General features: G+C 41.7%; 1 protein-coding gene across 1 annotated transcript in view; it reads left to right on the top strand.

Annotated features, from left to right (window-relative positions):
• CRB1 (crumbs cell polarity complex component 1) overlaps nt 1-26,674 on the top strand; it is a gene marked incomplete at its 3' end in the record, with an annotated part of 164,876 nt that overhangs the window by 49,596 nt on the left and 88,606 nt on the right. The window contains exons 2-4 of the mRNA XM_082265223.1: nt 8,121-8,654; nt 25,828-26,023; nt 26,123-26,259. Coding sequence (XP_082121349.1) covers nt 8,121-8,654; nt 25,828-26,023; nt 26,123-26,259 — 867 coding nt within the window. The remainder of the gene's footprint in view (nt 1-8,120; nt 8,655-25,827; nt 26,024-26,122; nt 26,260-26,674) is intronic.

Here is a 26,674-nt window from a genome sequence, read left to right as displayed (position 1 = left end):
CTTGGAGGGTGGGCTTGAGCTTCGAACAGGGTAGGTCCATGCAGTTTTCCCCTCATACTACAATCCAAATCTACCATATTTATACTCTATCCCAGATCCTCAAGCCTGGACGAAATTCCATAAAAAAGCATTATCACATATTGTGGACCAAGGTAAATTAATGTAATTTCTTTACTTATTATGTGCTTGAGATACAATGTCTCACTCTCTTATTACTTCAGATATTGGCAACTCTCCCATGCCTTAATCAGCCAATTTCCTGATTCTTCAGTGAGCCTCACCATGTAATCTCTTGAGGAGACTGTGCAGTCTGACTGTTCAAAAAAACCTATGTCGGTCTTCTATAGTCACCTATGCTTTGTTACCCTCATGGAGATGTCAGCTCTCTGGAACAAATGGCTAGTAGACATTCCGGACCTTAATGGGGACGAATGGTCTGATATTTGGGACTTCTCATTTAAGCACCTCGTGTCTCTCAGAGACCGTCTTATTCAATTTTAAATAATACACCGAGCATACTATATCCCATACAGAGTGCAAAAAATGGTTTCTGTCATGTCACCAGATTGTTGGGGATGCTCTCACTTTAGAGGAGACTTCATTCACATTTTTTGGTCTTGTCCAGCCATCACAAAATACTGGGAGGCAGTGGTTCATGTCATATAAAGGGTCCCCGCTCAGAACCTCTCTCTCTCCTTGTGAGTCTGCTTACTGGGACTGGTTAAAGAACTTGCCCTACAGTGGCGGAACGGACGCTGCTGGGACTCCTTCTATTCTATTTAATGAAGGCAAAAACTCTAGTCTGAAAAAATCCTACTCTTCCAACAGTATCAGCCTTGATGAATCTGGTCAACCATGCCATTCCCCTCTATAAGGATACCTAATATAATAGAGGATGCCCAAAGAAGTTTAATAAAGTTTGGGGTAAATGGCTAAAGATAACTCTACAGCAATTGTGTCTGAGGTTCCACTGTAAGGGTTAATTTACAGGTATATTGTTCTACTCAACAGCTCTATTTTGGTGTGAGGGTGTACAGGGCCGTGCCAGCCTTTTGGGGAGTTTTTCCATTCTACTTACATGTAATGTTTTGGGGAGGGCCATACACACACACACACCTTGTGTTGTTTTGTATGCTCTTTGTTTTTTGTTATTGATGGCCATGGAAGGCACTGGCGGTCTGTATAGAGTTACCCCTGCGGGTGATGTTTATGTTCATAAAACCTTTAATAAAAAGAATTATAAAAAAAAAAGATATAAATAAACAAATAAGTGACTGACAAATACCTAACCACCTAACTACAAAGTATAACACAAAAAATAGAAAATGAGGAACAATTGTCACAGGGAATAACAGAGATGCAAGGAAGGGAGGAACTAGAACTGGGATCAGGAACAATGGATACAGTATAGGGCAACAGGGTGCAGGGTACAGGATACAAAGCAAGGGCAAGATCAGGAGCAGGATTAATGTCAAGCAGCATCTGATTTAGCAAAGCAAAACGCTGACATGAAGTGTACTAGTAAAGGAGCAGAGAGATGGGGATTTTATAATGGTGGATTTTGCTATGGTGTATTTCAGTACGGTTTTGCAGAAATGTATAAAATGATGAGGCGGGTGATCTCTTAAAAGAAAATATTGGCCAAAGCTTGTTTGGCCATCCTTCCCATGTGGATGTAATGTTCCGGTATCTTTGGTACCCTAAATTACACTTTCCACAAGTGTATGCGCCCTACCATTTACTTTTGGAAAGGTGCGCATACACCTTTAAGACTGGAGCTGTCATCACTCAGCGCCGGACTAGATGGCTATTTAAGGCGTCGGTTCTCACTCACATGTGTTCGTTCAAACACCCTTATCTGGATGCTAACCTTGCTTGAAGCTTCCATGCTTGCAAGCTTACTTCGCTGACGGAACCTCGCTGCGCTGATCCCTGTATCCCGCTACTGGATCATCCGCCTCTCCTGAACCACCCTTCGGCTGTATCGCTAATAGTGCTAAGTACCCCGCAGGGGAATTCTCTATAAACTTATACTAAGCTTACACTATCTAGCTCTGCATAGTAGAGACTGTTTATCACATCTGCATAAACTAGATTGCTAGCTCTTGAGACTACTGCTACTTTTCTGCACTGGGTTGATCTCTTTTGTATGTCCACCTGCTATTCTATCATCTGCTATCATACAACATTGCTAAACCTTCCTGCATCCATCTGCTACTGTCTCACCTTCAAGTGTCTATCACCTACCACCTCCACTCAACCTATCCCTCAACCTTCATCATTGTGTTACCACATGCATAAAGTCACTCTAGGAACCAGCTTGCTAATTGTGTGTATTTACTGGCTGAAATAAGACCTTCCACACATGATGAGTCATTGAGGTTGGGAATGGTATCTCAGCATATCTCTTACATGACTGCTGACGTGGAACTATTTCTGCAGCTGAAAATCCACACCATATAAAAACGCAGGAGCGTTAGAGATTGAACGAACCTAAAAATGGATTCAGCAGAAATAGTTCCAGAAATAACCACTCAGGTGACACAATTAAAACAGCAAGTATCTGCGTTAATACACGCACTTGCTGAATTAAAAGAAGACAATCAGGCTCTGTCGCAGCAGGTAATTAGACTGACACAACTTACCTCTGCTCAGTCCCCTGAACCCAAGATAAATCCCCCTTTGGTATTTACAGGCGATCGCAAAAAATTTCGTGAATTTAAAAACGCATGTGAGTTACTTTTTTTGCTAAAACCTCGTACCTACCTTACTGATCACATTAAGGTTTGTACTATTATTTCTTACCTATCAAGCGATCCTCGAGCCTGGGCAGATTCTCTTTTTGAGAAAAACGACCAGCTTCTCAACTCCTATGCCTTGTTCCTGGCAGAGCTCACTAGCCTATATGATGACCCCAATAGGCAGAGTACTGCTGATCTTCAGTTAAGATCCTTGAAACAAGGAAGGAGGCCTGTGGAAGACTTTGTCGCAGAGTTCAAGAGATGGACCCTTGATTCAGAATGGAATGATGCATCTCTGAAAACCCAATTTAGGCTTGGCCTATCAGAAGCCGTTAAGGACGAGCTCGCCCGAGCGGATCTGCCAAAAACCCTGGATGCATTAATACAACTCAGTATTACCATAGATAGAAGACTACGAGAAAGAAAGGCTGAAAAGATGGGAATGCCATTATCCGTTTCCTCTCGGAGTCTGGCCGTTCCTATGGAGGTAGGAACCATACGCCCACCGCTATCAACTATGGAAAAAGCCAAAAGACGAAATGAAAATCTCTGCTTGTACTGTGCATCCCCGGATCACAAGATAAACGTCTGTCCCCTAGTCAACAAAAAGAAGGGTGAGTGTTCACATGTCTCTCTAGGAGGATTGACAACTTCATTCACTAACCCCTACATTTCTGTTTTTTTGACATTACAGTGGGACCAGAACAGGATTACTACTAAGGCCATGATTGACACAGGATCTTGTGGAAATTATATGGATATATGTTTTGCTGCTTTAAATAAAATTCCTATTATTTCTAAACTCAAACCTGTCTCAGTAAGTCTTATTACCGGTGTTCCGTTATCCTCTGGTCCGATCACCGATCAGACACAAGCACTTCTAGTCACTATTAACGAGTCTCATAGGGAGACTTCTACCTTCGATTTAATACCATTACCCCACTTTCCCATTGTGTTGGGACTTCCCTGGTTGCACACACACCAACCAACCATAGATTGGAAGAAACGGTCCTTGACCTTCCCTTCTTGTTATTGCGAGGAAACGTGTAACCTCCCGTTTTCCGGGAAGATTCTGTCTGTGGTGACAGATGAGATTGCACCACTATGTTATCAGGATCTTTCTGAGGTTTTTCTTGAGAAAAATTCTCAAGCATTACCTCCTCATCGAGACTATGATTGTAGCATTGATCTACTCCCAAATAGCAAATTGCCGTTCGGTCATGTTTATCCTCTTTCACAGGATGAACTTGCCCATCTCAAAATCTATTTGGATGAGAACTTGGAAAAAGGTTTTATTAGACCTTCCACTTCTTCCACAGCAGCAGGACTCTTTTTTGTTCGCAATAAAGATTCAAGTCTCAGACCTATCATCGACTACAGGAAATTGAATGCTATCACAACAAAAGATCGCTATCCTCTACCGCTTATCCCTGAGCTCATTGAGCAGGTGCATGGAGCTACCTATTTTTCAAAATTAGACCTGAAAGGAGCATACAATCTCATTCGAATCCGTGATGGACACGAGTGGAAGACTGCGTTCAGAACTAGATACGGATTGTTCGAATATCTTGTGATGCCATTCGGCCTATGCAATGCCCCTGCAGTTTTCCAACGATTTATAAACGATATTTTTAAAGACTTACTAGATGTCTGTGTTGTGGTATATCTGGACGATATACTTATATATTCACGGATCCTGTCTGAACACATAAGACATGTAAGACTTGTATTATCGAGATTGCTTGCACATAATCTTTATGTGAAGCTGAAGAAATGCTTGTTCCATAAAGATGAGGTACTCTTTCTAGGCTACATCATATCCAAAATGGGAATCGAGATGGACATGAGTAAAATATCCTGCATTCAGGATTGGCCTACACCAACTACACGCAAGGCGCTACAGCGATTTCTGGGATTTTCAAATTTCTACTGGAAGTTCATAAAAAACTTTTCTGCTATTGTGAGACCCCTCACACAGCTCACTAGCATAAAAATACCATTTAAATGGTCAGAAGAAGCAAATAAGGCTTTCCACTTGTTAAAGACAAGGTTTACTTCCGCTCCCATATTACGCCATCCAGACCCATCCCTCCAATACATTCTGGAGGTAGATGTGTCAAACCTGGCAGTAGGAGCAATACTCTCCCAATGACCTACCCCCACTTCACCACTTCATCCAGTCGCCTTTTTTTCTAAATCCCTGAGCAGTCCCGAGATAAATTACCCCGTGGGTGAGAAGGAACTGCTTGCTATAAAATTGGCTCTGGAGAATTGGCGACATTTACTCGAAGGCACCCAATTACCAATAATTATATACACGGACCATAAAAACCTCCAATATCTTCAGACTAGTAAAACTCTCTCGCATCGACAGGTACGATGGTCACTATTCTTTCTAAGGTTTAACTTCCTAGTGACCTACACACCTGCAGATAAGAACAAAAAGGCGGATGCACTATCACCACTAACTGAAGAAAACTACTTTGAAATTCCTTCCGTTCCTATAATACCTCACAAACGCATTATTGGAGTTGTCCGTTCCTTGAAGGAAGAGGTTCTGCATGGTATAAGGTTGGATTCACCCCCACCACAACTAACTACCGATGCAGAAGGCTTCCTCTACTACAACGACAAACTTTACATACCACCTACCCTACGCACCAAGATCTTGGAATTATCGCATGATGTGCCTATGGCAGGACATATGGGTATGACAAAGACTTTCAATTTGATTTCTCGGCAATTCTGGTGGCCTGACATGAAAACATCTATACAAAAATTCGTCTCTTCATGCAATGTCTGTGCCAGGTCCAAAATTGACACTACGAGACCATCCGGTCTACTATGCAGTCTACCAATACCCCAAACTCCATGGGAGGTTCTGTCATTGGACTTCATCGTAGAATTGCCTCCTTCCAAAGGATTTAATACCATCTTGGTGTCAGTGGACCATCTGACAAAAATGGCACATTTCATTGCTATTCGCAGACTACCTTCGTCCAAACAAACGGCAGAACTCCTGATGAAACATGTCTTCAGATTACATGGTATCCCAAAAACTCTTTTGTCTGACCGTGGATCCCAATTTATTTCTAAATTCTGGCAAGAACTATGTCACATACTACGGATTGAGCGGAAGCTCACTTCTCCTTACCATCCGCAGACCAACGGACAGACTGAAAGAGTCAACCAATGCATCGAGCAGTATTTACGTTGTTACACTTCTTACCAACAGGATGATTGGTTGGATCTTCTCCCCCTGGCAGAATTTGCCTACAACAACGCAACTCACAGTACAACCAAGCAGAGTCCGTTCTACTTGAACTATGGGTTCCATCCCTCTATTCTCCCTCCACGCATCCTTCCTTCAAATAACCCAGTAGCCTCAGACTATCTTTCCCAAATAAAGGATTCTCTGGGTTTACTAAATACTACCATTGCACACGCTCACAGTCAACAAAAGAAGTACTATGATCTTCGTAGAAGACCTTCTCCACAGTCTACTATCGGGGACCTCGTTTGGCTCTCAACAAAAAACTTGAGACTGAAGATCCCTAGCAAAAAGCTTGGACCTCTGTTCTTGGGACCTTTCCCAATCAAGAAACTTATTGGAAAAGCTGCAGTGCAGCTTACATTGCCAATGGACCTAAAAATGCATCCCATTTTCCATGTGTCGCTACTAAAACCCCATGTTCCGGACCAAGGAATAAGGCCTAATATTCCACCTCCCCCTCCTGTACAAGTTGAAGGTGGAGAAGAATACGAGATAAAAGAAATTCTGGATTCTCGTATCTACAGAAGAAGACTTCAGTACTTGGTTAGATGGAAGAACTATGGGCCCCAAGACGACACCTGGCTAAACACCTCTGACATACATGCCCCTAGATTAATCCGCAATTTTCATGCGAGATACCCAGACAAACCAGCTCCAGAGGCCTTCAGGAGCAGGCCTTAAGGGGGGGGTATTGTAATGTTCCGGTACCTTTGGTACCCTAAATTACACTTTCCACAAGTGTATGCGCCCTACCATTTACTTTTGGAAAGGTGCGCATACACCTTTAAGACTGGAGCTGTCATCACTCAGCGCCGGACTAGATGGCAATTTAAGGCGTCGGTTCTCACTCACATGTGTTCTTTTAAACACCCTTATCTGGATGCTAACCTTGCTTGAAGCTTCCATGCTTGCAAGCTTACTTCGCTGACGGAACCTCGCTGCGCTGATCCCTGTATCCCGCTACTGGATCATCCGCCTCTCCTGAACCACCCTTCGGCTGTATCACTAATAGTGCTAATAACCCGCAGGGGAATTCTCTATAAACTTATACTAAGCTTACACTATCTAGCTCTGCATAGTAGAGACTGTTTATCACATCTGCATAAACTAGATTGCTAGCTCTTGAGACTACTGCTACTTTTCTGCACTGGGTTGATCTCTTTTGTATGTCCACCTGCTATTCTATCATCTGCTATCATACAACATTGCTAAACCTTCCTGCATCCATCTGCTACTGTCTCACCTTCAAGTGTCTATCACCTACCACCTCCACTCAACCTATCCCTCAACCTTCATCATTGTGTTACCACATGCATAAAGTCACTCTAGGAACCAGCTTGCTAATTGTGTGTATTTACTGGCTGAAATAAGACCTTCCACACATGATGAGTCATTGAGGTTGGGAATGGTATCTCAGCATATCTCTTACATGACTGCTGACGTGGAACTATTTCTGCAGCTGAAAATCCACACCATATAAAAACGCAGGAGCGTTAGAGTGGATCACAGGAGTGCACTTACTTGTGCATTCCTGTGACTCAGAATCAGTCGACAGCGGCTGTCAGGTGATGTCACAGACCCACTGAGGTGAGAGGATGCCAGAATTAATGCCAGGATCCATCAAGATTCCTTACCAGCAGCTGGCTCAGCCCCCCCCCCCCCTCCCCCCACTCCTGGCCTAGCTCTCCAGTGAGCACTGGAGGAGCAGAGCAGAGAGTGGTAATTGACAATCACTGCTCTCAGCTGACTGAGAACTGAGCGATCAGTGTTCAGCTGATCTCTCCGTTCTTGGGCTTAAAGGTGGTGGGGGAGCTTTAGCATCTATAGCTAACAGCATATAGCATCACACTGATGCTGCATAAGGTAGGTATGTAGTTTTTTTTTTTTTTTTTTTTACAATTCCGCACTTCTCTTTTAAATGCGAATGCTAATACCTGAAAGCATTGAACCATATTAATATCTTGAAATGCACATGAACCATTTGGTTCAATTAGAGTTCAATGGAGTTCTTATTTCGTAAGATTATGAGTTTATTGGTGATCCACCTTGATCCATGAATGCCATTTTTTTACCGATGTATTTAAAGTCTTTTTTTTATTTCCTAGGTACTGTCTGTGAAGAAGACCCAACACCCTGCTCTTCTGCTCCATGTAAATATGACGAGCCCTGCACATCTGTTGTAGGTTGTGCAGACTCATCTGATCCTTGCCTCTCAAACCCTTGCCCAAAGAATGCCACATGCCAGGTTACCCTTAATACAGGAACTTATGAATGCCGCTGTCAAGCAGGATTTAAGGGAAAAAATTGTGAAATTCGAATGAGGAGATGCCACAGGAACCTTTGCAGACATGGAGGACAGTGCTATGTGACAGAAAGAGGTTCCACCTGCTTTTGTGATATAGGTTATAAGGGGACATTCTGTGAAACCCCAGAAGATGAGTGCCTTTGGAACCCCTGCCAGAATGGGGCAGTATGCAGGGAAAGAGGAAACGGACAAGCATGTTACTGTGTTCCTGGATTTCAAGGAGTATTGTGTAATATTGAAGTGGATGAATGTATTTCTAATCCCTGCCAGCATGGAGGTACATGCCTCAATCAGATTGGAAGATATACTTGTGTTTGTCCATTAGAGTTTACAGGTAAATATATCAACATTCTGTAACAATGTGAGAATAAAACAACTTCTTTCTGCAGCAACAGTAGCCCTTGGCACATGCAATGCAATGTTAAAGTCCTTGCACACAGTCTTTAAAATCCAGATCATCTCCACCAGCTATCCTCCAACAGCACAAGGTAATGCACAGAACCTGAAAAGCAAAATGTGACAGCAAGAGCATTGATCTGCTGCAATAATACGCTTGTTTACAAATGTTTACTGCACTCAAATATTCCTGGGGAGCAGAGGGCTATGTACACCTTGGTGATGGGGAGCACTGGCATTGGCACTTGCATTGGGGCCAGCTGTGCAGTGATAATGACAAATATTCTTCCTGAGACACTTTCAGGTATCTGTCAGGCTGAGGAAAGATGGCACAATCCCACAACTGAACAGGACTCCACACTAGAACTAACAGCTAACTGATTGGAAGCATGTACAATCCACTGCCTCTGGCGTTTGGGAAGAGTAACCTTGGTCCTCCTTTCTTAAGCCTGACAGCACCAAGGGATGGAACATCCTAATATTGGAGGTTTGGAGCAGTCATGTTTGGGGAGATTGCCCTGTATAATTTATTATGGTTTTTATTGCTACATTTAGCAAATTTTATATATTTTTACTGTAAAGATTTTTATACAATTGAAGTTGCTGCCTTCAAAGTCTCATAAGAGGTTTTTTATATGGATTTATAATGATTATAGGGATGGTGGCAACCTCTTTCCACTCCAAATATTGGAGCTACTAATTCAGTTCAGTTTATTAAAGTGGAGCCCCCCCCCCCAAAAAAAAATAAAAATAAATAAAAGACAGCAGCTACACCTGTCCTAGAATTCAGCTATGTTGACACCCCAGCCAATGTTTCCATCGGCTCTTGGGTGCTGCCGCCACTATTCATGGTGAGGGAAAACGGGAGTGAAGCCTTGCGGTTTCACAGCCAGTTCCCTTCTGTGCATGCCCAAAGCACGTAGCACTTTCTGAATGGCCAAGAGGTTGGGGGAGGAGATGGGGGCCAAACCTCTGACAGGTCTGACTCTCCCTGCGAGGTCTGAAGGAAGTAGGGACAGGTACCTGTCAAAAACAGGTACCCGCTCCCTCCTCCTCCCCCAAAAGGTGCCAAATGTGGCACCTTTCAGGGGGGAGGAATCAGATAAGCAGAGATTCTACTTTTTGGTGGAACTCCACTTTATCATCTGACATGTAACAATGAAGATAGGGTAGCAAAGGGTACAGAAAAGCTTATAAAACGTATTTCAATTCCTTCAGTTCTACAAATTATTAAGTATGATTAATTCAATTATATATTTATATAAGTTGAAGTATCTCATAAGACAGGAAAATAGGAACATAAAAATTGATTGTATTTGAAAAATGTATTGTATATAAAAAACAAAAAAATTGAACTTCACTAGTTCTGGATTTCATTACAAACCCAGAGGAATGCAAAAGACACACAATCAATTGTTGTTCTTGTTAAATGAATGAAACATTAATTACCATCTCTTACCAACAGTATAATGGGGACTAACAAATAATGGAGATTCATAATACAGATCATAGATGACGTCAAGTTATTGGATATGCTATGATCCCAGTCAAGAAGGAGGAGAAATACTTTATATTTAATTTTTTCTAATTGTTACTAGTGTAGCACTACTCCCAAGGGAGCTGCTGGTTACGGGTCCCCCTGGGTTACCATTAGCAACAGTAGAACAATCTGGCATTTTCCAATTGTTTTAACCTCAGACAAGAATCAGTCCAGTTTCTTTGGTTTTTATGTTTTATTAGGAACTTGGATAGAAGAAGGAATGAGTGAGATACTCCAACTGAACAAAACTATGCACAATAGGCAGGAACGACTTGAGTAAATGCCGGTTAATGCTGGTTAACGCTGAGTAACACTGAAATTGAGCTAGTCATGGCTAGGCCACTGGTTTCAGTCTGTCACTAGCTGTGACACAGAACTGAAGTAATTCTCTGAGGTAATCTGTACTCTGAAGCAATCTGTACTCTGAAGCAATCTGTACTGTACTGCTGAACAACTTCAGGGCCCTTCCTGGCACCCCCTTTGTTCCTAATCTTCAGGGTTCACTACACGGCACCCCCTTTACTGTAACAATCTGAGTGAGCTGGCTCCTTGATCCCCTGACTTCTCTGGAGTGGTCCCCTCTCTTAGGCAGACCCCTAGGCAGATCCATTGGTACTCACGATACTGTTTTTCCCAAAGTCCTCTGCCCGTGCCCAACAGCTCCACTGGATCCTCTGCAACCCAGCTCCCCTCCTGGTCCCTAGGCCGACCGCCTGGACCACCTTCCTCACTCTGCAGGAGGAGCCATCCACCTCCCCCTGAGACTTTGCTCCCGCCAAAAGATTCCCTGTCACATGCCCCCTTTGGATTTATTCCCAATCCCAGGATGCATTGCAGCAATGCCCACCCACTAGGACAGTCATAAACCCTGGTGTGCTATTGGCTAGGTTTCCTCCACTGTCCAACAAGATCCCTCATTGGATACAGTGGGGAGACTCCCCAGACTCAATAAGTCACACCTGGAAGCATGTGACAGGCTAACTCACAGATCAGGCTCTTCTGATAAGCAGAACAGAGCCATACATATATTTTACCTAGCACCTACCTAGGAGGGTGCTACACTAGTTATATTCTACACGTTACAAATTAGAGCTAATCGCAAGTTCTTTACTCAAACCTCTCAGGGGCATGCCATTCAAAACAAAGATTCTCTTTTTTTTTAGGTTACCTTTGACAAAATTTTGAGAAGCATTCTTATTCTTAGATATGTAAGAATGGCCTCAATGCCTAACAGGGTCAGACCTTTACTATTAGGCCTCTTGCACACAGTACTGATGTTTGAGCTTCTGCTTTTTTGGACGTAATTTCAGGCATTTGTTTTGCGTGAATATGTGTGCATTTATGAATTCATATTTATGTTTGTATGTGCACACCGGTGCAAAATACTGACCGAGAACACGGAATTTTATTTTTTACTCAAGAATACGCAGCGCTTGTTTACTCGCCTGTGTGTACAGGCACAATGTAAACAATGAGTAGCATTTTAGATCAATTTACACCTGCTGTACTGAGTTTTTTCAAGCTGCACTGTGCAAGAGGCCTAATCCGGGCTACCTTTTTCAATCAATCCTCTGTTCTCTTAACCTTGCGCAAATGGGCCTGATTCTACACCCTTCATATATTCGACCACGTGGGACCTCAGGCCATATAAAACAAGTTGTGTGGAACTATTAATAAATTGTTGAATATTTTCTTCTTTCCCCTCAGTGTCCAGGAAACTATTTTGCCCATAGAAAATAAAATGACAAACTAAGTACTTCCTTTTTTTTCAACAATATGTTCCTTGTGTATATTCAGAAAGGTTGGTATATCTCTCATCAATTTTCTAAACCCTTTTAATTTACTTGGGGAAAGAGATTCCTAGTGTTCCTGGCTCTCCTAAACACTGTTTTTGTTTTTTGTTTGTTTGCTTGTTTTGTTGATTGTCCAATTCTGGTCATTATATTTAGTGATAAAAGAGATGCTATCTCAGTCTCTACTCATTACTTCAGAGAAGTCGTTTTTTGGGAGGTTCAGATATCTTTCAAAGACTTCATAAGTGTAGTCTTCTTTACATCCTTTTTTAAAAAAAAATGTTTTAAGTATAGTACTTTGTTTTAAGTAATCCTGGTCTTTAGTGCAAATTTCTAGTCTGAAACTGACTAAATAGGATATTTATTGTCTGCTGTGGATGATGGCAACTTTTTGATGCAAATAAGAGTTGCCAGCTGTTTTATTATTGATAAAGGAAATTATATTCCCACAACATCAGAGGAATATACCAAGTTCAAAAACACCAAGTAATGAGGATCTGCTACATGTGCAAAAGAGATATTGTATGGATTATTGTTACAATACTGTACAAAGGTGTCTATTTCTTCTGACAAAGGTGTCTATTTCTTCTGATTTCCTGGAATTCCATAAGTAAATCGGCATAGCTAAGTGAAAAATTATCTATGCCAATTTTTGGAAATTAGTAGGCATCTAAAAACTGAAAATTATTGTGATTTAAGGCAAAATAGGTGCAATTATATATTAACCACTTCAGCTCAGGAAGGTTTTACGCCAATGCTGACAAGAGCACCTTTTCCAATTTGGTACTGCGCTACTTTAACTGGTAATTGCGTGGTCATGCAACGCTGTACCCATTTGCATCCTTTTTTTCCCCCACAAATAGAGCTTTCTTTTGGTGGTATTTAAAGGTGTTGAACTCCGCGCTAAGGAATATATAATGGGTATGTGAGTAGGCTGCAGAGTCTCAGAAATATAGCCAGAGAGAGCTGACAAAGCTTATTTTGGTGGTATTTGATCACCAGTGTGATCTTTTTTTTTGCGATATAAACGAAAAAAAAAAAAATTATATTTTCCTATTAAAAAAATCCAATAAACTCAATTGTTGTCACGCATTTAGGCCAAAATGTATTCAGCCACATGTCTTGGGTAAAATGAAATTCAATAAGTGTATATTTATTGGTTTGCGCAAACATTAAAGCGTCTACAAACTATGGTACATTTACTTGAATTTACGCAGCTTTTAGTCTATACCTATCTCATTTCTTGAAGTGCTAAAATGGCAGGGCAGCACAGTACCCCCCCCCCCTTTATATTACTCCTTTTTGGAAAGTAGACACCCCAAGAAATTTTCTGAGAGGCATGTTGAGCCCATTGAGTGTTTCATTTTTTTGTCACAAGTGATTGAAAAATGACAAAAAAAAAACATTTATCACTGAAATTATATATTGCTCACACATGCCATGAGTATATGTGAAATTGCACCCAAAAATACATTCTGCTGCTTCTCCTGAGTATGGGGATGCCACATGTGTGAGGCTTTTTGGGAGCCTAGCCACATACAGGACCCCGAAAACCAATCACCGCCCTCAGGCTTTCTAAGGGTGAAAATTGTTGATTTCACTCCTCACCACCTTACCACTTTAGATTTACAGAGGAGGTCTACTGCTAGAATTACTGCCCCTCGATCTGACGTTCATGGTAATACCTCACATGCATGGTGCAATTGTTGTTTACATATGACACACTTGCGTTCGCCTTTGCGAGCGAGCACGGGGGGACATGAGTGGTTTACTTTTTTTTTTTTTTTTAATCATTTATTTTGCTTTTTTATTTTATTTTTACACTGTCCCTTTATTTTTTTTATCATTTTTTATTGTTATCACAGGGAATGTAAACATCCCCTATGATAGCAATAGGTAGTGACAGGTACTCTTTTTTGAAAAATTTGGGGTCTATCAGACTCTAGATCTCTCCTTTGCCCTTAAAGCATCTGACCACACCAAGGCCATAGAGATGATTGGAGCCATTCTGGTCTCCAATCAGCTCTATGGTCAGCTGGCGGAAACACCGGCTGCATTCTCGGGTTTCCTGGTGGGACAGGAGAGCCAGAGAAAACCATGGAAGGCGGGGGAGGGTGGGACGTCCCACTGCTTGTAAAAGCAGTCTAGCAGCTAATTAACCACTGGGATTGCCTTAACATGAAAGCCAACCGCTGGCTGAAAAAAATGATACCATGATGATGCCTGAACCTGCAGGCATCATTCCGGTATAACCACTCAAATTCCAGTAACATACCAGAACGTTGCTGGTCCTTGTTGGACATATATTGTAATGTTCTTTTGTTTGTGCAGACTGTGGGCTGAACGAAAAAAAGAGAACCTAACAGATTCCTCCATTCACATAGATCGATCGGTGATATGCCCACTATTAGAATACCGCCCTGCATCCACCCACTTCTAATGATGGACATACATGCACTGGGCTAAACGAAAAAAAAAAGAACCTAACAGATTCCTCCATTGGCATCGATCGATGTGGATGAAGAGATCTCTGCCAAGAAAAATGAATTAAAATATATGCCGAAGCATAGGGGAGATTCACCCTCTGTGTCCACCCCATCACCATATATGCTTTTTTCTTAACTGCGGTGGTGAAATCACCTCCTACAGCACTGGAGTCACAGATTTACGTATCGTGAAACAACGGTTATTGATAAAACACAGTATCAATAAAACATTAACTCAATAAAAAAAACTTTTTTTTTTTTGCTATCTTTTTTCTCGTAAACCAGGAAACTATAGCCTGTTGCCCTGTCTCAGAGCTTATACATCTTGACCCCATATCTGGCACGCTTGCTGGGGAGAAACTGTTTGAAAGCAAGGCGCCCAGAAAACATAATCTTGTCAACGCAGAAATCTTTTTGGAGGATAAACAAGGCTGCAAATTTTTGGTTGAAGTTGTTTACGAAGGGCCGAATTTTGTAGAACCGGTCATATTCATCCCGAGGGCAACAGAGTTCATTGTCGTTGAAGTGCATGAACCACAATATTTGCTTGTATCTAGCCCTGGTAATGACAGCAGAGAACACAGGCATATGATGAATGGGGTCAGTGGACCAATATGACCACAACTCACTCTTTTTAGTAATGTCCGTGTTGAGGGATAGGCCCAGAATGGTCTTAAATTTGGGAACCGTTATAGGTTTCCAGCAAAATTGTCTGGCAAGGGTCAAATTTGGGTTTAGTTAGCATACAAATTGCTTTGGTCCACAATAGATCTGTACAAATCTTCAATGAAAAACAGCTAAAAAAAAATCAAGGGGAGTAAAGTTGGCTGTTTCCACCTGAATTCTGGGTTGGCCAGTGAATGGGGGAAGTACGGGCTCTGCAGAATCTGTGGGCTGCCAATTGGGATTTGCAAGTACATAAGGAAGGGCACTAAGGGCTCTACGGGCCTACATTCAAATTCTTAGTGGCTGCAGGCCACTACTTGTGCTAGCCACTGCACCAGCTTGAACTGCACTTATGGGACTCTAAGCTACCAGGCCGCTGGTGCTTGCCAGTTCATCAGAAGGTTGAGCAACACTAGTACCGACACTCTGCTGCATAAGAGAATCATGCGGTTGTTGCACCTCAGCAACAGAACAGTGGGGTCGGGTACGAGGGTCAGGGACCTCTACTCTGTAAGAGCTATCTGTCAGGGTGCCGCTGCTCTCTACAGATTCGTATACTGAGCCAGATTCTGACAATGAGGACTCCCCATCACTTTCATTTGTCATGCTCAGTATCCTGTAGGCCTCTTCACTGGTGTACCTTTCATTTGACATTTTGGCCACTAAATTGACTGGTACCTAGTGTGATTTACAGGTAAAAAAGGTTGTCGAGGACTGTTTAAACCGCTACAATAAAAATTAGCTGCTAGTGCTAGCAGAGATCAGGCCTGACTCTGCTAATGCTGCGGTTTCGTGTGCTGTGTATTGGAAGTGACAGTGATCTTTTGATACTGCACTTCTTGAGGGCTGGGCAGAGGGGCTAAACGCAGCTGCTGGCAGGTGTTAGGGCTGATCCTGCTAACGCCGTGTTTTCGGGAACACTAAACTATTGGGGATTCTAGTATAGTTCTGATCAGATCAAAGATATTAAACTGTTCAGACACTATACTAGTAATCGAGATATATACTATGTGTGTAATTTAGTGTTACTGACAATCAAAGGGCTAAAATCTGACACTGTCTGGGATTGACCCTAACTGACGCTGATGCTGATGCTAACTGGTGTCACCCGTGACACTAATATAGTGAACAGAAAAAAAGATCTGTACACTTTACTAGTGACACTGTGACAGGGAGTGAAAGGGTTAACTGGGTGGTGATTGGGGGGGTTTAAACCTTATTACAAAATATGTGGCAGGACCCTGACGCTATACTAAGACTGACACTGATGCTTACTAGCTAACTAGCATTACCTGTGACACTAAAACCGTGATCAGAAAAAAAATATGTACACTGTGCTAATGAAACTGTGAAAGGGAGTGAAATGGTTAATTGGGGTGATCAAGGGATTAAACCTTTATTAGGGAATATATGGCAGGTACGCTAAACCTATCTGGGACTGACGATTAGTACCGATTATGACAATTAGTAACTTCGGCTGGCACTAACTGGCTTTATCCAGTGACAGCAAATATAGTGATCAGTAAACTATCTATATACTGTATTTAGTGACACTGTGACAGGGAGTGAAAGGGTTAACTGGAGGGTGATCAGGGGATGAAAAATGTGCCTATGTGTACTGGTGTCAGTGTAGTGCCTGTGTACTCACTGTTGATGCTCTCTCTTCCTGCTGGAACCGAAAAGGACTCCGGGACAGGAGATTGCATCAGTTCCTGTGCCTGTGTGTACATTACACAGGCAAAGTAGGTTCTTCCATTGGTCAGAACCAATCACCAGGTCTAGGCAATAATTCATTGGCCTAGACCTGATAACTGATCGATTCTGAACCGAATAAGATTGCTGCGGAGATGGCGGGCGTGCACGCATCACGTACCTGTACGTGATTTTGCGCAGCCTGGTGACTCTGCCACAGGATATATGTGGTGGGCAGTGCGGAACTGGTTAAGTAGGATTGTAGGGGGTTCATATTGGCATTAATTGACCAGGAATAATCGAATGCAGCTACATGAGGGATAGAAGTATAAAGAGAACTAACAACAAGTGATAGCCAGATGTATCCAGCAGCCCAACTGTAAGATTGTGTCTAGTAAATGAGAGGAATCCTTAAAGGAGAAGTATAACCAAAACTATTTTGGCTATACTAAGGCCTCATGTACACTGCAACTTGTAAACGGATGTTTTTGAGCAGTTGGGCGTTTTTTTCAGAAGCCCCTGAACCCACCTCAATGTTATCTTATCTGTCCATGTACACTGGGATCGAACGCGATCACCCACGTTTAGCGCTCGCGTTTTTCCATTTTAAAGGGGAATGATTTTTTGACCTCTACAAACGGTTCTGAGCGCAAACGCCCGCTAAACGTCCGCTAAACGCGGCTGCACATGCGACACAATGGACGTTTTAAATGTCCTTTAAATTCCAGCGTTCAAAGGACTTTTTACAACGTCCCGTGTACATGTAGCCTTATCTGTCCATGTACACTGGGTCGTTTACAGTCATTAAGAGGCAGTTGAGTTCAGTGTCGTTTTTTGGAAAGCAATTATTTGCGTTCAGGATGTTCAGAACGTGTGTTTACCTGCGTTTCAAACGCGACCGAACGCGATCACCCGCGTTTAGCGCTCGTGTTTTTCCATTTTAAAGGGGAATGATTTTTTGACCTCTAGAAACGGTTCAGAGCGCAAACGCACTCTAAACGTAAATGAGAGGAATCCTTAAAGGAGAAGTATAACCAAAACTATTTTGGCTATACTTATCCTATGGATCTCAGGAGTGCGGTTTGTTCTGCACTCCTGGGCTCTGCTTTCAGCTGACAGCGGACTGAAGCCTGCTTTCAGCTGACATCACAGAGCCAGTCAGTCTCTGAAGAGATCCCAACCATATCCACCTAGAAGCCTGGACCGACAGCTGGTGATCCGCTGAGAGCCTGTGTCTGCCCCTTCAACACTCCAGCGCTCCAAGTAAGTGTGGGGGGGGGCAAATGATAGCGCAGAGAGCTGAAGACTGACAGTCCCTGGCTCTCTGCTAACAGAATGTGGAGAATGAACGATCAGCGGTCTTTGATTGCTCAGTTCTCAGCGCAGAACTAGCAGGGGACAGATGCGGCATCAGATTGATGCCGTATTCACCTGGGTGGGAATACTTTTTTTATTTTATTTCAAATTCCATACTTCTCTTTTAATACAAGCAGGTAATAAAGTCACTAGTGGCTGAAAAAAATAAATCAATGCACTGGGGAATTCTATTCATGAATCCATCCATGTTTTCAATAATGGGTTGTTCCCATTAGTATTCCTGATTTTTATGCACTTTTGAATATGATAAAAAATAAGCTGTATTGTAAAAGTTCTTTATAAGAAAGGCCCACTCTGCTTTGTTTATAAAACTCAATTTATATGCATTTTCGATATAAGTATGTAATTAGGGTTTGTATAGTGGTATGGGATCCTTTCTTCATTTCCATATATATTGGTATCTGATAACGAACTTACCACTTCTGCAACATAGTCCTTACTGTTTCGAATGACCATGCCCCCACCCTTGTCAGCTGTAGGAGTGATGAGTTGAGGACTGCCTTTTATGCTTTAAGTGCTTTGTACGCTTTCCTGGTCAGATTCTGGCCAAGAGTGTTTTTTTTTTGCTGTTGTTTTTAATGTGAAACCTGCATAAGCCATACTGTAAGATGTTTTAAAAAACTCAATCTTAACACGTAGTGAGTAAAAAACAGATCGTGGAAAAAAAGGTGTGCAGTATGTGTGCATAAAATATTCATGTGCTTGACTAATTAATCAAATTCTTATTCCAGAAGTGCACTGAGAGCTTCTATTGCTATTTGGTCATTGGTGTCCTCAAACTATATCTCAAATCCCTATTAAATAGTAACTTAACTTTCTTACAATCAACATTTCTTCTTTCCTCTTAAATGCAGTAGAATCTTTTGATTGTCAGGATTCTAAAGAATTTCTGCAAATCCCTAAAAAGTTCAAAGAAGTTGGGCTCAGTACTAGGGGCAAAATTAACACCTTTCTGAAGAAGGGATATCCCATTGTATCTTAGCCATTGATCACCTTTAGTCGCCTGATCGAGCCAGCTTCTAAGTTCACTCTCTGCAGGTATTGTCTGTGCCTTTCTGCTTCCAAGAGACTGACCAGTCCAGCATATTGAAAGACGACTTTATTCATATGTCTGACTGCTTGCAGCCACATAGCAAATTAAGTAAACGTTACTTGCAGATAATCTTCACCAATACATCAATAAGACGTTTCTTTGTTTTATGCTTTTTACTGAACGATTGGATGGGTATTAGAGTAACCTGCACTTGGCTTTTGCATAACAGTCTCAAAAACATTGTGAAATCCATAGCGTGAACATTTAAATCCCTCCTGCTACTTTGTCACTGTCAGATGTCTCACAGTGCTGTGCATAATAAATTGCTGCAATCTACTTGTGCCCTTCTCTGCTCTATGCTACAGAACCCATCAGCTCAGTGGGAGAAGCAACATTGCAGTTTTCACGCTTTAAAAAAGTTACCTGCCATCACCCTGAAAAGAAGCAAAACATAGTGCATACATTATACTGTACTTCCTAATAAATCTGTTTCTTAAAGGATCACCTAAATTGGACTTAGCATTACCCGCATTGTCTTGAGAAAGAAGCAATGTGCTTTTGCCTCAATTAAAAAAAATCTCTGTTCCTATATGACATGAAGCCTAGGGAGTCTAAATCAGTGTGTCTTGCTGTCTGCATTTCATATTATGCATGCAACAGATCAGCATTCTGAAGCATAAAATCATGATGCTAATTTTGCTCACCCCCACAGTTTTTGATATATACATATATGACACTTGTCATCTGTGGCCTGAGTCTGGTAGCATTGAATATAATAAGCTCTAAAGCAGAGCCTGCATGTATCATGGGCTAATACAACTGACCTCCTGTACATATGTATTTACAGACCACGCATAAAAACAAGGTTTAGATAATATTCATACACATTGAAAAATAATCTATAAAACGTATCCTGATCTAAGAAATATTTAAAAAAGCCTATAGAAACTGACCGCTGCAGAGTAGAAACACTGTTATCACTCCTGATACACAGAAATGCACTAGCTGTCAAATAACAGCTGATCCCCACAGATTATACAGGGAAAGCAGCTTTCCTGGCATACCATTGTGGCAAACAGGTCCCACTCTCCTGTATCAGAACAGTGGCTCCTATATAAAGGAAACTTGCAATTTGTAAAACAAGTTAGTTGTGTCGTTTCCCCCCCCCCCCCCCCCCACACACACACACGATTTTAGCCCCTTTTAACCTTTTGTGAATTCCATTCATACACTGAACAAAATTAAAAACGCAACACTTTTGTTTTTTCTACCATTTTTCATTAGCTGAACTCAAAGATCGAAGACTTTTTTTTACACAAAAGGCCTATTTCTCTCAAATATTGTTCACAAATCTGTCTAAATCTGTGTTAGTGAGCACTTCTCCTTTGCAGAGATAATCCATCCACCTCACAGGTGTGGCATATCAAGATGCTGATTAGACAGCATGATTATTGCACAAGCATGTTTTAGGCTAGCCACAATAAAGGCCACTATAAAATGTGCAGTTTTACTGTATTGTGGGGGTCTGGGGGAGGGGGGGGGGTCTGAAAACCAGTCAGTATCTGGAGTGACCACGATTTGCCTCATGCAGTGCAACACATCTCCTTCGCATAGAGTTGATCAGGTTGTTGATTGAGGCCTGTGGAATGTTGGTCCACTCCTCTTCAATGGCTGTGTGAAGTTGCTGGATATTGGCAGGACCTGGAACACGCTGTTGTATACGCCGATCCAGAGCATCCCAAAAACGCTCAACGGGTGACATGTCCAGTGTGTATGCTGGTCATGCAAGAACTGGGATGATTTCAGCTTCCAGGAGTTGTGTACAGATCCTTGCAACATGGGGCCATGCATTATCATGCTGCAACATGAGGTGATGGTCGTGGATGAATGGCACAACAATGTGCCTCAGGATCTCGTCATGGTATCTCTGTGCATTCAAAATGCCATCAATAAAATGCACCTGTGTTCATTGTCCATAACATACGCCTGCCCAAACCATAATCCCACCGCCACCATGGGCCACTCGATCAGAAACGTTGACATCAGCAAACCGCTCATCTGCAGGACGCCATACACGCTGTCTGCCATCTGTCCTGTACAGTGAAAACCGGGATTCATCCATGAAAAGAACACCTCTCCTAAGTGCCAGACGCCATCAATGTGAGCATTTGCCCACTTAAAGTCGGTTACGATGACAAACTGCAGTCAGGTCGAGACCCCCATGAGGACGACTAGCATGCAGATGAGCTTCCCTGAGATGGTTTCTGACAGTTTGTGCAGAAATTCTTGGGTTATGCAAACGGATTGTTGCAGCAGCTGTCCTGGTGGCTGGTATCAGACGATCTTGGAGGTGAAGATGATGGATGTGGAGGTCCTGGGCTGGTGTGGTTACACGTGGTATGCAGTTGTGAGGCCAGTTGGATGTACTGCCAAATTCTCTGAAAGGCTTTTGAAGACAGCTTATGGTAGAGAAATAAACATTCAATTCACGGGCAACAGCTCTGGTGGACATTCCTGCAGTCTCAGCATGCCAATTGCACACTTCCTCAAAACTTGCGACATCTGTGGCATTGTGCTAGAAAAAGTCTTAGATGTTTGAGTTCAGCTCATGAAAAATGGGGCCAAAAGCGAAAGTGTTGCGTTTATAATTTTGTTCAGTGTATGTTGTTTGTACATGTTGTTCACTTTTGTAGGACTGCATAAAAAATACAGATTTTTATTTAAATACATTTTCAAATATCATCACCATGCATTGCAATTCACACATACTGTATGCTACAGTTCATGCATCCACAATATTCTGCTGATTACTGTGACACAAGTGAAAGTATCAAAGATGCACATAAATCTCAAAACAGAGAATAAAAAAAAAAAAAAAAAAAAACACTTTTCCATTTGTTTTTCTGTGCACAGAAGAAAAAAAAAGTCTTTAGTCTATCTAAATCTATTCCATAGTTTGTCTAAATCTGTTCTAACTAAATTGATAAAAAACAGTTAAAAACTATATCCACCTCAGCTCTGGAAGGTTTTACCGCCTTCATGACCAGGTAATTTTTTGATATTTAGTACTAAGCTACTTTAACTGGTAATTGTGCAGTAGTGCAACACTGTACCCAAAAAAACTTTTTCACACAAATAGAGCTTCTTTTTGGTAGTATTTGATCACCACTGGTTTTTATTTTAAAAATTTAGGCCAAAATATATTCTTCTACATGTCTTTGGCAAAAAAAAAAATCCCAATAAGTGCATATTGGTTGGTTTGCGTGAAAGTTATAGCATCTACAAACTATGGTATATACTGGAATTTGTATTGTTTTTGTTTATACTACTAATGCTGTAAACTTATGGTACTATGATAATGCAGTGGGAAATCTGACAATAACTGACACTGAGTGGGAACTGTCTAACTGCTACTTACATCACCAGTCTCACCAATACAGTGATCAGTGCTTATACTCTGCACTGTCACTGTTCTAATTACACTGGCTGGGAAGCGGTTAATATCTAGGGCAGTGATGGCGAACCTTGGCACCCCAGATGTTTTGGAACTACATTTCCCATAATGCTCCTCTACACGGCAGAGTGCATGAGCATCATAAGAAATGTAGTTCCAAAACATCTGGGGTGCCAAGGTTGGCCATCACTGATCTAGGTTGATCAATGTGTGCCTAACAATGTGTAATGTGTGCTTATTCTTACTAAAGATCAGCACCCTAAACCCAAAAAAATGCTTGCCCTAAACCCAGAAACAGACATTGTAAATGCACAGACCTTGCTGCCCTCCAAGGGTCGAGGGACACCAAATAGGACCACTGTAGAAAAAACAAAAGGAGGGTGCACCAACCCTGCGCATTAACCAAGTGGTGTTTATTGGTATAAAAAGAAAAGAAATATACTCACATACAAGTAGGTAATAAAAACATTTCAAAGTTCAAAATGGACACAAAGCGACCAGGTCACCGGGACCCTGTCCAGCACGTTGGAGAACCTTCCAGATGTCTGTTACGTTTCGAAGGGAGATCCCCTCATCGGTGGTCAGTGGGAGTAATAAATGCCCAGCGTCGGGGGGGGGGGTCATTGAGATAGAGAAATTCCAAACTTAGGTGGTTGGTGAGAGTTGGTGAGAGTAATAATTTGTCTCCTACAGGCAGAATTTATGAACAGAAGATGTCTGGGACTCTGAAACACCTCTTTAATGCTTGGCAGCCTTTTACATTGCATGTTCCTACACTGAATGTGATTCCTATGTCTTCTTAATCCAACAAAGAAAAGAGAAAGCTGCGCTCAATACACTAGCAAGAGTAAAAGGCTGCCAGTACAAAAGTATTATCAAACCATAAAGCAATTGTGTACAGCGCCACATTAATATAGGACCCTAAATGGTTGAATGAACAAAGTCCATGAAGTCCGTCTGAAACTAGTGCTGAGGTGCAGAAACGAATACAGATAAATTCCAACACCGTTAGTGCAGACACAATCCTGACGATCACCACGTGCATAAATAAGGTAGTCTCCTTACCAGAATTATAGACCCCCTGTTACGGAAGGTCCACCAAGCATGAGGTATAAAAACGATCACCAGTGAAGGGTCCACTCCAAATCAGCATCCAATCCACCACGGAATGTTCATACAGGACAGTACAACTTTGCAAACTTCATAAACCCCAAATGATGGACATTGATGTTCCTCCAAAAAAACAAGTGGGGCTCACATGGTGAAGTATGTACAATTTATTGGATAAAACAAAGGTAAAACACTCACATGTCAGCTGTGTGATACAGGCATGTAGAAAATGTTTGCCGCGGCTATAAGCGTATCTGCATGGGGGCTGGCGGGACTGACGCGTTTCGTCCTACCACTAGGCGTTGTCTTTTGCAGAAAGCGCGGTGAAGCACTTCCGCCCTCAATGGAAGCCAACTGGAATGCTTGAGACGAGCATCCCAACGGGCACCTCTGCTTCATTATCACAAAGGGCAAAACTGAAGACAACGTACCCGCTGCATGCTATATCCCGACCTTAAAGGAATATCGGTCATCAAGCATGCCACCACTACTTCCACTATAAATCACTGAACTCTCGTACAAATTCAATTCAATAATGATAAAACATTAAAACATTATTACACTTTTATAGTGCATATTGAGGCACAAAAAACATATGAAAAATATATGTAAAAAACCTCCAATACTGCATAAGAGTTGCAAGCTTCTTAATCCAGCTCCAGCCTCCTCTACATTACCTTATTTACAAATAATGGCTGTTTCCTAGACCTGCAAAGCTCTGATATCAGCCCTTTTTTACATTAATTTTTCCTGCCAGGACTAGAGTCAAATGTAGGGGTGAAGGAAGGAGGTTAGGGTTACAGGATGGCTGTGCATTTGGCATCAGCAGCAGAGGCGGTGGAGGGTGGAGCAGGTGCTTCACAAAGCATTTCCTATCTTCTCACAATAGCTGGGACACTAGAGAGTGGCCTCGACTGCTATAAATCAACCAGCCGTCGGGGGAAGATTTTAATGGTTACTTGCTCCCTTCCCATGGATGATAACAAGGGGGAGAAATATGGCAATTTTTTACAAACTGTTCGTAATTTATTGGGCAGTTGACCATCCAGTAGGGACTTTTTAACCAGGGACACAGTTGAGGACACTTTTTATCTGGAAACAACTTGTTGAAGGTGGGGACTGTCATCAGAAACCAAGGATGTCTGGTCAACCTGTTATAAAATAGAGCATCTAGTAACTCTACTATATGGGGCTACACCAGAAGTGATTTGGATTATTCAAAATCCAACTCCACCCAACATTTTTAATTTGGTTTGGAAATAGCGAGGAAGTGTTAAAACCTCTTTCAAATTTGATATATGGTTTGTGTCTATAGTGGGGAGATTTCTCCTGACTTTCTGTACTGTCCAACACCCAACAAACAGACAAGATGTGATTCAAAATCTCCTTTAAGTGTAACTAAAGGCAACACTTTTTTTTTACTAAGTTATAAATAGAGAGGGATTAGAACACCTGTCAGAATTTACTGCTGTCTGTGCCCCCATTATTGAGATTCCTACCTTCCTATTTGTCCTGTTTATTGTTTTCATTGAAAGTTAAAGTAAAATCCCAAATTGGGTTGACACCAAGACAGTAATAGAGGGGAAATCTTCCAATGGAGAAACTAGTTCTGGTGACCCTGATGACACTCAGGGATTCCCTCACTCTGGAGGGATTTCCTCACTTCCTGTTTTGGCTATGGGACAGGAAGTGAAGGGAAATCTCCCTTATGAGACACAGGTGGGAAAAAAATGACAGGGGTTATAACCCTCCATTACTCTATCCAAAATGAAAACAAGCTTTTCCCTTAGTTACACTTTATTGAGGACACAGTTAGCGAGTAAAAGCTGACCAGATTTCCAACCCTGTCCTGTCTCAAATGAAAAATTGCTTTGGCTGGTGTTAGATTGTGGGTGCTTTAAACAAAGAAAAATGTACATTTTACCCTCATGTACACTAAATAAATCTTGTTTTTTTTAAGGCAGCGATTGTGAGGTGAAGTTTGATGAGTGTTCATCAGGCCCCTGTCTGAATGGAGCTACCTGCCATGACCTGCCGGGATCTTTTTCATGTACATGCCCTCCTGGCTTCTCAGGAGATCTCTGTGACATTAGCATAAACGAGTGTGAGAGTTTTCCATGCCTTAATGGTGGGCTGTGTGTCGATAGGAATAACGGGTGAGTAACGTATTTCATTACATATGCAATGTACAAAACATCTTAGCTCTGAAGAATTGACAGCATGTGTCCAGTTCATTATTGTATGGCATTTTATAGGTATCAATGTAACTGCACGGTAGGATACACTGGTACGAAATGTGAAGTCCCTGCATCCCTGTGCTCATCACTGCCCTGTCAAAATAATGCCACATGTATAGAGGATTCTGTGAGCTTCAAATGTCTCTGCTGGCCAGGTAACATTTGGTGACCCTTACATTTTGTAGTCTTTTCTTGTTTATGTATTGAATAGAATACTGTGGCGGGGGGTCCAGTTATAATACATTTGCATAATACATTTGCATGCAAAAGGAATGTAGGATATGAAAATTCTAATATCTCTGAAATGTTATCTTAAAAAAAAAAATGTTTTACTTAGATGTCTTTGTGGCTTATCAGAAAGCAGGGTCTGTCTAGCTATAACTAGGAATAAATGAATTTATCCAGGTTTAGTTAGCAAACATTTTCATCTTGCTTAGAATTTATAGTTTGCAAACTGGGGGGCAATCTTCATTGAAGCCTATTTCTTGCCAGTTCTGGTCATTTGTAGAGTTCAAAAGTTTTTTTTATTAAATTTAAAATTATTTTTTTAATTAAATTTATTAAATTATT

This window comes from Pelophylax lessonae (genome assembly GCF_965119305.1).
Source record: "Pelophylax lessonae genome assembly, chromosome: 8".
NCBI classification, from domain to species: Eukaryota; Metazoa; Chordata; class Amphibia; order Anura; family Ranidae; genus Pelophylax; species Pelophylax lessonae.
Note: the sequence above shows the minus strand (reverse complement) of the source record. Positions and strands in the feature narration are given on the sequence as shown.